The sequence below is a fragment of the Mus musculus genome, chromosome 14 (genome assembly GCF_000001635.26).
Source record: "Mus musculus strain C57BL/6J chromosome 14, GRCm38.p6 C57BL/6J".
NCBI classification, from domain to species: domain Eukaryota; kingdom Metazoa; phylum Chordata; class Mammalia; order Rodentia; family Muridae; genus Mus; species Mus musculus.
The window spans coordinates 21,324,166-21,336,722 of NC_000080.6; the positions used below are offsets into that span (position 1 = coordinate 21,324,166).

The 12,557-nt window shown below is 41.7% G+C and overlaps 1 protein-coding gene across 4 annotated transcripts in view; it reads left to right on the plus strand.

Moving 5' to 3' along the window:
* Window positions 1-12,557, plus strand: part of Adk (adenosine kinase) — a 395,996-nt gene that overhangs the window by 271,592 nt on the left and 111,847 nt on the right. For 2 of the 4 annotated variants that reach the window (XM_006518440.4, XM_030247610.1), the window contains exon 8: window positions 2,427-2,628. The exons of the other annotated variants lie outside the window; for them this stretch is intronic. In XM_006518440.4, the coding sequence (XP_006518503.1) occupies window positions 2,427-2,492 (66 nt within the window). In that variant the 3' untranslated portion in view covers window positions 2,493-2,628. Of the gene's footprint in view, window positions 1-2,426; window positions 2,629-12,557 lie in introns of those variants that run through there. 4 annotated transcript variants of the gene reach the window in all.

Genomic DNA, 12,557 nt, shown 5'->3' on the forward strand with positions numbered 1-12,557 from the left:
ATTGCTTATTAGCCTCCCCCTTCTGGGCGTACTATTTTGAGTCTGACAAATGACTTAACTTTATAAAGATATTCTATAGCTCTGTCTCATCAGATCCTTCTCTGGTGAATTTGCCGCACTCCCTTGTCTTTACAGGGAGTCCTGGGCTAAAGCTTCTGACTTCAGAGTGTAGAGCAGGGAAGCTGAGGTTGCTTTCTCTCCGATGCAGTCATTTCACACGTGCTGCTTTCGGTGGTAAGACAGGGTTTCACTCCATCCCAGTTGGCCAGCCTCAGCATCCACAGTGCTAGTATTACAGGTTCCAGTGTTCCTTTCTCCCTTCCTCCCAAGCCTCCTTCCCTCCCTCTCTTTCTCTCAGATGTCTCCCTCCCTCCCTCTTGTCACTCTCTGAGTGGTTTAGTAATAAATGAATCACAAATCAGTGGAGAGAAGTCTGCTGTTTGCTGGTGTGGTTGTTCAGTTACTGAGAAGTTGCTGAGTCGTTTTTGGTGATGAAGCTGACACGTGTTACTTGAGACATCAGAACATTTTGAAAAAAGTAAACTTGGCTTTAGGTGTTTGATCCATATCTTCTGAACCTAAATGGTAGCTTTAAGACAGGGTATCACAGTAGCCCAGGCTAGCCTTGGGCTCACAGCAGTCATTCTGCCCCAGCCTCCAGTCATCCTTTATGAGACCAAGTGGGAATTTGTGAGCCTTTCCTCCGGTTTTTTATTGTGTGATGCTGGGAATGGTCAGAGAGTTCATTAATTTTTGTTTGTTTACACTGCTAATCTTTAAAATTTTTAAGCAGTTTCTTCAATCCTCACTAATCTGTTTAAGTAGAAAGGGAAAAGAACTCAGTCGGTGAAGCCTTGTTAGCACAAGGACTGAGTTTTATCCCCAGAACCTTGCTAGCTGGTCAGTTCTCCGTCTAACGAGACATCCTGTCTCAAAAAGAAAAGGTTTCCTAAAGAGCAGCAGGCAGCTTGTTGCCTGCTTCTAGGCAGACATATATGCAATCACCCGCACACGTTTGTCGATGCTTTGCCTACACACATTTTCATTCACAGACTGTCTTTTGGTCAGGATTTTCTGCTTCTTTGTAAAGATATAATTATTAAGTTTTAGAAACTCCATCAAACCAGTATATATTTTATACTCAGAATAAACTGTGAAATAAATGGTTTCTCCTTCTACCAAACCACTTTCAACCTGAATATGAGGAATGGAGCTGTGCATAGTTAATGATGGATGGAAGTCACCTTTCCAAGCCTGTTCATAGAAAGCTCTCCACTCCTGATGGGAGCCTGTGATGCAGCCAAACCTAAGGTTACTCTAAGTGCAGCCAAGAAAATGGGACCCCTTAGTGCTAGAAACTTACAGTGAATGAAAATGAAATGTCAGCACAGAACGTAGTATCTTTCTAACATGTTCTCCCCATTCACTCCCTCTTACTGTTCCTCCTGGGCCCCTTGCTCAGAGTAGTATGTGGGGAGACACATAGGACAAAGGATTAATGTCTTCAGTCTGTAGATGAGGACTAGAGACTCGTGGCAGCCTTGTGAGAACCCTTGAGTCAGAGACACCGCACTTCCCAACCTAAGTCCAGATCAGAGTTTCTGTGTAGTTTTTCTTTGGCTTTGTTCCTTTGGTTTTGTTGTCATTGCCTAGGGATATATTGTCAAATTAGTGTTTGGCTACTTAAATTATTTCTTATTCCTAACTACTGTAGTTCTTAGTGCACAAACCACTGCTGTGGTACTGTATGAATGCGGGAGGGCCAACAGGAGCATCACACCCATCATCCCTCACCTCCCTCTTTCCTCATCCTCTCTAAGTGCAAGCCCGCTTTGTGTTGGTTCTCCCGTAACCCAAACTTCACCATGTAACTGAAGACCACCTTGATCCTTCTGCCTATACCCACCATTTTATACGATGCTGGGGACCGACCCCAGGACTTCATACTCCTGGGCAGGGTCTCTATCAGCTAGGCCACAGCTCTAAGCATGTTTCTAAATCTCAGTAATTCATGTGTTTCTTTAAACACAGTTCTTTGCTTCATAGAAAGCTGCACAGTATATATAGGTCTGCTTTGTACTTGGCTTTTTTTTTTTAACAACTATGTCTTTATCCTTCCACAGCATCTCTTGCTTCTTAAAGCCAAATGGTTCCCCATTGTATGAACACACTGTGTGAGCTCTTAAGGCAGTCCCAGAATCTCACAGTAAAAACAAGTCTTTCCTAAACAACTGCTTACCTGTGTTTTTTTATTACTAGAGGTACTATTTCAGGGTGAATTCCTAGAAGTGGGAATAGTGACTCAAAGGAACAGTACTTACACAGTTTTATAGATAGTTCCAAATTCCTCTCCAAATGATTCATATATATTTTCATACTTCAACAGCAATGCCTGTTTCTGATTTTTTTGTTTTTTGTTTTTGCAGTGCTGGAGATCAAAGCCAAACCCTTTCGAATGCTATGCAAGAGGCCTGTCAAAGCTATGCTCCTAGCGCTTATGTTTGAGTATTTGATTATAAATTGCTTCTAAAACATTGCCGTCAAATTACATTCATTAGAACAGTAAAAATGTCACTTTATTTCCAAATATTCATTGCTTTTATGAAAATTAAACTGAATTAAGATGAATTTTCTGTTCTTCCCAACTAATTTGTTTCTATATGATTAAAAAAAATAATGCCAGATGCCAGGCAGCCGTGCGGCATGCCTTTAATCCCAGCAATCAGGAAGCAGAGGCAGGCGGATTTCTGAGTTCAAGGCCAGCCTGGTCTATAGAGCAAGTTCCAGAACAGCCAAGGCTATACAGAGAAACCTTGTCTTGGAAGAAGCAATAATTTTTATTATTTATTATAATAATATCACACATTACTTGTAATATGACATGTTATAATTAGCATATTATTACATCTCTTTATTAAATTTTATATTACTAAAATAATATATAATTATAATAATTTCATATAATATATTATTATTATTACTACTACTACTACTACTATACCAGAGATTAAAAGTGATCATCTTAGGGCATTCATCTCTTTTTGCTTATTTTTTAAAACATTGCGTAATTATGAAAAAAGTCCTTATTCTGTGCTTGTTTAACATTCTCACCCCACAGTTCATGTGCAGTAAATACCCCTGTCCTGCGCTCACCCCCTCAGCTCTACCTGGCAGAAGCTCTCCTTCCCCTGCTTTAGATCAGTTTGGAATGTGATTGCTTTGTGTGTCGTTATAACGTTTATGCTGTTTTATAATTACTTTTATAATTATAATTACTTGGTCATCTGTTTTCTGTTGCAAAGACTATGTTCGTCCATACACTGACTTTCATACTTCACTATATTCCCACCAGCTGAAAAGTAGTAAGGATTACAGAACATCTAAGGAGTGGAGGAATTTGCTTTTCCTTTTTCAAAAGATTTTAGTCCTTTGCACATTTTAGAAAACATTAGTTTTTTACAAATATGATATCATTTAGTTACTACTTTGTTTGTTTATTTATTTTCAAGATTTGTTTGTGTAGCCCTGGCTATCCTGGAACTGAACTCTGTAGACCAGGTTGGCCGCAAACTCAGAGATCCATCTGCCTCTGCCTGATCTTAAAAGTATTTACAATCTTAAGATTACCTTTTTATACCAATGATTTTGTGTTTTGTGTTTTCCTTTTAAAGTGGTGTGTGTGTGTGTGTGTACACCAAGGCATGTATGTGGAGGTTAAAGTTTGGGGAATTTGTTCTTTTCTTTCCCTGTTGGTTCCAAAGGTGGAACTCAGTTTCTCTAAATGTATCTCTGCTTTAGACTGTAATAAAAATCCTGAAAATAATTTAGATACTAAAATACCAATTCTCATTTTGACTGCTTTATACATTCAATGTAACAAAATTAAGTTACATGGGCTTTGAATATTTATTTATTTATGAATTTATGCCTCTTTCCTTTCATAAAATAGATATACATTAGGTAAGCCTTTGGGTGGATTCTTGAATTTGAGACAACCCTAAAGTAAAGTGAGACCTTCTGTAGGTAAAGATAAGATAGGAACATATGCATCTCTGCCATTTTTGAAGATTTAAAAAAAAAATGAACACAATACTCTCCAGACCTCTACACTGTATCATTAGGTGTTAATAATGTGTGCAAAGTAGACTTGTGGGCTTTTTCCTCCTTGGGGCCTTGCTTGCACATGCTAGACAGGTGCTCAATGACTAAGACACATCTCAGCACCTTGCTTTTTCTTGTTCATTACTCATCACTGTTTTTGAATTTTGTTTTCATCCTAGCTGTGTAGACTGTAGTTCATTTCTGACAATCACTAGTAGAAGTGACATAAAACTCTACGGGTATGGTGGATTGAATTTGAAGGGGCCCCATAGGCTCATATATTAGAATACTTGTTCCCAAGTTGGTGGAACTGTTTGGGAAGGATTGGGATGTGTGTGTGATCTTGCTGGAGGAGGTGTGTCACACCAGGTAGGGAGTGAAATTTCAAAAAGCACACACCGTTCCCAGTTAGCTCTGAATTTCTCTCTGGTGTTTGTTGAACCAACTGCAACTCTCAGCTACTGCTCCAGAGCCGTGCCTCCCAGCCACTGTGCTCCTTCCCAGTGAGGCTCAATGGGGCTGAGGCAGCAAAGTAAATGCTTCCCTTTATAAGTTGCCGTGGTCATGGTGTTTTATCCTGGCAATAGACGACAGGTTTAAAAGCTCAATCCTCTATAGGTCTGCCTCTACTTAAGACTCCAACCAAACTTTGGAAGCCTCCAGTCCACCACCTACATTTCAACTAAATACAAGTTCAGGGACTCGCATGATCCTCTTCTTTCAGTAAGGATCTTGTAAACTGGGGTTCCAGGTTTGTGCAAGCCATCAATGTGCTAGAATGTCTCACAGAGTCAGGAAAGCACTTTTCTTACAGTTATAGGTTTATTGTGGTGGACCCAACTCAGGAATCGCTAAGTGGAGAGATGAATAAGACTAGTTCAGGGAGGGTCCTGAACGTACATACAGCTGCGGTGTCTTCTCTCTGTGGAATAGAGCACCTCAGCTTCCCAGCAGAACCATGCGATCCCCAGCCAAGGGAGTCTCACCAAGCTGCACTGCTCGGGGTTCTTACAGGATGGGATCTCATCACCTAGGTGTAACTGTGCAACAGGACCAGTGCCATTTATAGAAGGAAGAATTTATTTGGGGATTACATGCTCACGTTTGTTACATTTATTTACTAAATGTGCTTAATGATTTTGACCACAGTTTACTAAGATCATAGTCTGTGCTGTGCACAAGGCACTCAGACGTACTTGAGAATATTAACATTGCAGAGAACGCAGATGTGTCTGAGCAGTCAGTGCTTGCTGCTTTTTCTAAGGGCCTATGTTAGGTGGCTCACAAACTTCCTGGAACCCACACTCCAGGGCTCTGATGCCCTCTAGAAGACAGTCACTTACTCATCACAATACTTTTTAAATAGAAGTCTTCACTATAATTCACAATACAGAGCTCAGCTCAGGCTTGGTAGTCTGGTTTTTATCAAAAACATTTAACCAGCTCTTACCATCTCTGGTTTCAATAACTAGCATACTCTACCCCTATAGCGTGAATGTAAGAAATACAAGATATCCAAGCTTACCAGTTGTCCCTATATTCAGTGGTTAGTTTTCTGTTGTTTTATTTCTTTGTTTTGCAATGCTGAGTATTAGCTCAAGGGCTCTGGCACAATGGATTCTTTCCATGTTTTCCATAGGAGGATGTTGAAATTTTCATTCAGAAATGCAACTTCCTTTAGGGTTTTTATTGGCTACTTTCAAGGCCTCATAGATACCATCTCTCCACTGTCGGTCCTGCTAGGTAGCCCAGGCTGGTCTAGAACGCATGATCCTCCTACTGAAGCCCCGAGTAGCACTTCTGTTCTATCACTCTTCCTTTCTAGGTATAATTCGTTTTGAGAAACAACATTCGGTTTCCATCATTAACCTGAATAAAAATTAATATTTAATTTGCAGTGGCTTATTTGTAGGTATCAGTTCTCATTTGTAATAAGTAAGAAGGGTATTCTTAATTTAATAGATAAATCCAGCTTAGAGTGATAGTTTGTAGAAAAAGAATTCCCTGCATGAGGTACAACAGGCTTCCTTTCTCTTGAGCATGGCATTAATACAAAAACTGACCCCTCTGTTCCCTGCCACCTTCCAGGAGGGAAATGCTGTCAGGAGTGAGTGAATTGAATTTACTCCCTGGTAATCAGACTTTACATCTGCTAAGCTGGAGTCAGAGTTTATCCCTCATGTTATGTAGAACTTGGAATTGGGCCACAAGTAGTACTGCAGAATAAACTAGGATAACTTATGCTTGTTGCAGAGAACATCCCGGTGACCAATAATAGTCAAAAAAAGATACAGTTACTAAACAACATTATCCCAGCTGAGGAGCCGATAGTGTTATTTCTTAACAGCAAATGGAAGAATGGAGGTTTATAAAAACTGTGCCATTGACGTTAGGAGTGGGGATGCCTAGGTAGAGCCAAGCCCTTGCTAGAAATAGTCTCATCTCTTTCTGCTCTTGCTATCAGACTTGTATTAACTCGGTTTTCATTTTTCTCCTTAAATATGTGTAAGTGTTTTGCCTGTGTGTCACCTATCTTTGTGACACTTGTGTTCCTGGTACCCATGGAGGCCAGAGGAGGGTTTCAGAACCCTTAGCCACTAGAGTTGCAGGTGGTCTGTGAGCTGCCATGTGGCTGTGGGGATCTAACCCAGGTCCTCGGGAAGAGCAGCCAGTGCACTTAGCCCCTAAGCTATGTCTCGAGCATCTTCTTTTGTTACGTGAAACTTCAAGATGCCCATATGCAGCCCTGGGTGCTGGCTGTGTTTCTAGAATCAGGCATGCTTTCTTTCTTATTGACTAGAACAATTAGAACTGTTGGTTACCAACAAGGTATGCCTGATCCAGTTGCACTGTTGTCTTGTTGTGCCACACTTGTCATTGTTGTTGACCATAGGTGCCGTAGCCGGGTAAGACTGTTGGTTGCTTCCTTCCCTCAGAGCTTTCATAGCATCTTCTGGTACCATGCGAGCTGATGCTCAGGGAGGAGCCAACATGACCTTGGACTTGTAGCCTTCCACTGGAGCATGGCAGGCTTACCAGAGACCACCTTAGAGAAAACTGAAGCCCCTCTTCCACTAGCTACCAGTCACCAATAAGTCATGGTCTAGAGGTGGGACTTCATGTCCACCTGCCTTGCCCATTGTGGGAGTTAATCTGGCTTGAGCTCACACAAGTCTCATTTATGCCCTGAGTTTATATGTGCAGCTGCCCCGCTGTGTAAAAGGCGCTTTTACCCTGTAGTCATCCACTGCTTCGGGTTCTTACGCTTTTTCCACAGCCTCTTCTGCACTGATATCTGAGCCTTGGGAGGAGGGAATGTGATATGGTTGTCTCACTTAAGGCTGAGCATTTCAGTCTCTTATTCTCTGCACCTTGGCCTGTTGTGGGTCTGTGCTAGTCCTTGTCTGCTGCAAATAAAAACTTCCCAGAATAAAGTTGAAAGATACTGGTACATCATTCGGAGTAGGTTTAATACTGTGTGTATTTAGCAGCATAATGCTCGTAGGTTCCCCACTAGGCCTATGGTTTGTCTAGCCATAGATCCTTGACCCAATAATCTCACTGGATATGAGTTTCCTTTTGTGGAGCAGGACTTCAATCCATATTGGTAGGGTACTCCATGATGTTTTGCGTCATTGTGGTGCCAGGCCAGCCGTTATTGTAGTTGCAGGGTACCCATCTGGTAAAATAGATGATTTCCCTCTAGTAGCAAGCATAGCACCTTTCAGCACTTTGAAACCTACTCAGTGGGGATGAAGCTTCCAGATCAGCTCCAAGCCAGATATTTCCATGTTATGTGACTCAAATACATAGCATCTTCAGCAATAGGGTCTTTCATCAGGTTCTGTAGGATAGCAAATAACACTGACAGTAACCTCTAGTAGTGTGTGTGGCCAACAGCTCCCAAAGGGGTAACCCATTCCTGGCACTGTGCTTTTTATTTCTTAGCCTGTAATGTGTGGCAGGGGTACTGTCACATTGTCATTGCCCATCTCCATTTTAACTCTTCTAAGTATATATGTGTACATATGTGTAAGTTAGGAAGCTTCTATAGCAGTAGCTATCCATTTGACTTGTTTTGGAAAGTCTTCCTGCTATTTATCTCTCTGTATTCCTTTCTCTTCCCTGATCTCCCCTCCCTTGGAAGTCCATTCTCCCTGAACCCCTGGAGCCCTTGCTAATTTTCTGGCCTCCCTGGATATTCTAAGTGAAACAAACATGCTATCTGAAGATTCACAGCTAACTTCTACAAGAGAAAGGAAACATGTTTGTCTTTCTGGTCTGAGTCACACCACTCAGAATGCTTGTTTCTGGCTACGTCCATCTATCCGAGAATGGCTGAGTAACATTCCATCGTGTCCGTTGCCACATTTTCAGGATCTACTCATTAACTGATGCACATCTAAGCTGTTTCCACTTTCCAGCATTTGTGAATAGAGCAGCAATGAACACTGATGAGCAGGTGGGATACAAAGTAGGACCTAGAGTCCTCTAGGTATATACACTCCAGAGTGGTCTAGCTGAATCATGGATAGATCTATTTCTAGCTCTTTAAGGACTTCTAGTGTTCTCCCACCATCAGTAACTGCCCCTTTTTCCTACATCCACACCGGCATGTTTCATGGTTTGGTTTGGTTTGGTTTGGTTTGGTTTGGTTTGGTTTGGTTTGGTTTATCTAGGCCATTCCAACTCAAGTAAAGTGAAATCTCAAAGTAGTTTTAATTTGCATTTTTGATGGTTGAGGATATTAAACTTTTAAAACAGTGTTTCTCGGCCATTTGTATTTCATCTGTTGAGAATGCTCTGGTCAGTTCCATGCCTTGTTTTTTAATTGGTTGCCTTTTTACTGTTTTTTGCGGATGTTGTTTTGTTCTTGTTCTTTGTATATTTTTGGTACCTCTGATGGATGTGTGGATAGCAAAGAGTTTTGTGTGTTCTGTGGGCTGCCTCCTCACTCAGATGATGGTGTTCTTTGCTGTTCAGGAGCTTCATCATTTCACAGCATCCCTTTCATCAATTTCTTGGTCTTAATGCCAACTCTATAAGGGTCCTGGTCAAAAAGTTCTTTCCTGCTCCAGGGAGTTAGTTCAAGTGTATTCTCTTCTGTCAGCTTATGGGCATCGTAGCTTATGTTGTAGTCCTTCATTCTTCTATGTGCAAATCTCTGACTTGACCAGCACCAGCTGTTGAAGCTGTTGTCTTTTCTCCAGTGTGCATTGTTGGCTGTGGGTGTGTGGACACCTGTGTGGGTCCTAGTTCAGATGCATCAATCAATGAGTCCATGGTTATGTGTGGCAATGTTTTTAATGTTTCAGTCTTTTCAAGTCTTCTGTTGCTGAACAGTTTACTGTTTCTGTGTTTCAGTTTTACACATAACAGCTGGGTAAGAAAATCTTTGTAAATAGATCTTCATTGTAATTCTAATATTTGAATCCTTCTACCAAGTATTTAAATGCTTAAAACAGCAACAAAACAAAAATCCTACAGAAGAGGATAATTAAATGTTAATCTCTATGATTCTAAATATAATTAAAATGGAAATTTGGAAAAGTGGGAAATTGCTGGATAATGAGGTTACCAGATTTAGTAAACAGAAGTACAGGCATCCCTTTAAATTTGAATTCCAGATAGGACACAAAATATTTGCGATATACTTGTACAAAAACATTGTTTCCTATCTGAAATTCAGGCTTAACTTCCCATCTTATGTGCTGAATGGGTGTGCTGGGAATGTTACGGTAGAGGTGGTGGCAAGAGTAAAGAAGGCCCATGCTCGCACAGAATGGCTGGAGCATTCCCGCGGATGCAAGAAGGGGGACCTATGTGAAACACACACTGCAGAATCAGTCTGTCTCCGGCCTTCAGATAAAAGCCATTTACTGTGGAAGCCTTACAACCTGAGGCAACCCCTGGAATCCAGAGTTGTCCTCTGACTTAAGATCTCTTCCTTCTGTCTCCCTCCCATAGTCCTCCTCTCATTCCAGTTCCTGACCCGTACACACATGCACACACAGACAAGCACAAGTATATTTAAATCTAGATTCCTCATATAAGAGAAAGTATTCAGTATTTCATATACTGAGTCTGGTCTATTTGTCAATTCATATGTTAGTAGACATGTTTTGATCCGTTTCTTAGCTGCTGTGAATTGTACAGCAAGATTCATGTGTGTATCTCTGTGATATAACTTTGAACCCTGTGGGTATGGACCAAGGGTTCTATAGCAGTGGCATCTGGTAGTGCTAGTTTGATTATGAGGAACCCCACACTGGCTTCCATAGCACCTTCCCACCACATTTCTCCTCTGTTATCTTAAGTGGGCATTGTAGCAGCAATGAGATGGACTCTCATGGCAGTTTCAGCAGTTTCAATCCTCACTTCCCTGATGGCTAAGGATGTTGGATACTTTCTCAGAGTTTTATTGGCTGTTTGTATTTTTTGTTGTTGTTCTGACACAGGGACTCATGTGCCCTAGATTGGCTTTAAACTTGTTATGTATGAAGGATGACTTTGAACTCCTAATTTCCCTGCTGCTGCCCAGACACTAAGATTACAAGCCCATGCTACCACACCTTAATTCATCAGCCTGTCTACTGACTCAATGACTGGGGGGGGGGGGGGGGGGGGGTGTGGAATATTTAGGGCTTTTTTTCCCCCAGTTCTTTATATTTTTAGTATCTAGATATGAATTCCTTGATGTATAGTTGAAAGATGTTTTGTTGTTGGTTTTTGGTTTTTTGGGGTTTTGGGGTTTTTTTTTTTTTTTTTGGTTTTGGTTTTGGTTTTGGTTTTGGCTTTTTCCTGTTCTATAGGCTGTCTCCTCACTCTGGTAATTACTTATTTTGCTATGTGGAAGAATTTTAAAAGTTTTTTTTTTAATCACATTTATTTAGTGAGAGAGAGAGTGTGTGTTTCTGTGTGTGTGTTTGTGTTGTGTGTACACCATGCCGTGTGTTTGGAGGCCAGAGGACAATTTGTTGAACTCAGTTCTTTTCTTGAACCATGTAGGTCCCAGAGTGTGAGCTTAGGTCATCAGGCTTGGCATCAAGTGCCTTTACCCACTGATCCTTCTCACTCTCCCAGAAGCATTTTCATTTCGTGTAATCACATTTGTAGGTTCCTAGAGTTATTTTCCCTGCTTTGGAATCTTTTCCAGACATTCCCTGTCTACACCTATATGTTCTAGTATTTTACCTCTACCAGTTTCAGAATTTCAGCTCTTGTATTGGGTCTTTGATCCATGTATAATACTTTCTGTGCTGGAGTAAGTAGCCTTTGAGCATCTTGAAGTTACAATGCCTCGTTGCATTTCCAGATGTATGACAATTTTATGGTGAAGATAGACACACGGCATTCTGCAGCCAGGAGACTCTGATAATCATTGTCTTAGAGTAACTGATGTCAGAGCAATCACTTCTGACTCTCCCACAGTGTCCTTGCTTTACTCTGCCCGGGAAGGTGTAGAGAGACACCGCAGACAGGGCACTGACAGGTCAAAGCAGTGATTCCATACATGTGCAGGTTGGTGAGCCAACGTGGGTATGGGGAGTACTCGGCACTGAGGCAGCTGTGGTGTGAAGAACTCCACCTCAGCACGAGTGCATCTCTCAGTCCCCACGCTAGTCGGCCTTCCCCTCCAGTGCACACTATCACCTGCAGTGCTAGCCTGCAGCTGAACGAAGCAGGAGAGTGTGTCGAGCCTTTAAGGACCCTTGTCCCCTCCTGCTTCAAGGCGATGTTAATAGACCCAGCTCCTTGGTGGGATCTCCTATGGGTGATCACAGCTGCTCTGATTTAAGACAGCAATTGTCATGCTGTTCCCAGAGGACACTTCTTCTATAAATAGGCAGGCACTGCTTAGCTATGTTTTGTTCAGTAGTGGTCCTCTGAGACTAGAGGGAAAGTGACAGTCCTTATCATCTGGTGACTGCACAGGCATCATAGTGAAACACATTGTTCACTTGTTTATGGAGATGCTTGTGTAAATAAACCGACCAGGCATTCAAAAGTACAGCAGTTCTCCTGTGACTAGCCCATAACTTGATGATTGCGTCACCGCCGGCTTATGAATTTGCTGTACTGTACTTTAACAATGACTTTCAAACTGTGCATCTGCTTATTTAAACGTTTATTCTAATACCTGAATGTGTTATGCAGCAGCAGTTTTATGTATCTTTTATTTACTGCATCTCTCTTTTTTTTTTTTCTTCTTTTGTGGTGCTGGGGATTAAACCCAGGGCCTTTTGCATGCTAGCCAAGCTCTTTCCCTCTGAGCTGCATCCTCAGCTTCTTACTGTCTGTTGATTGCATCGAGTGATTGGCCTGTACCTTCAGGTTTGTGTAAGTACACTCTGTGATGTCCACACCATGCCAGCATCACCCCAGGATGCATCTCTCAGACCATACCATCAGTGAGCATGATGCATGCATGATGCAGTTCCGACAGTCCCAGCCAC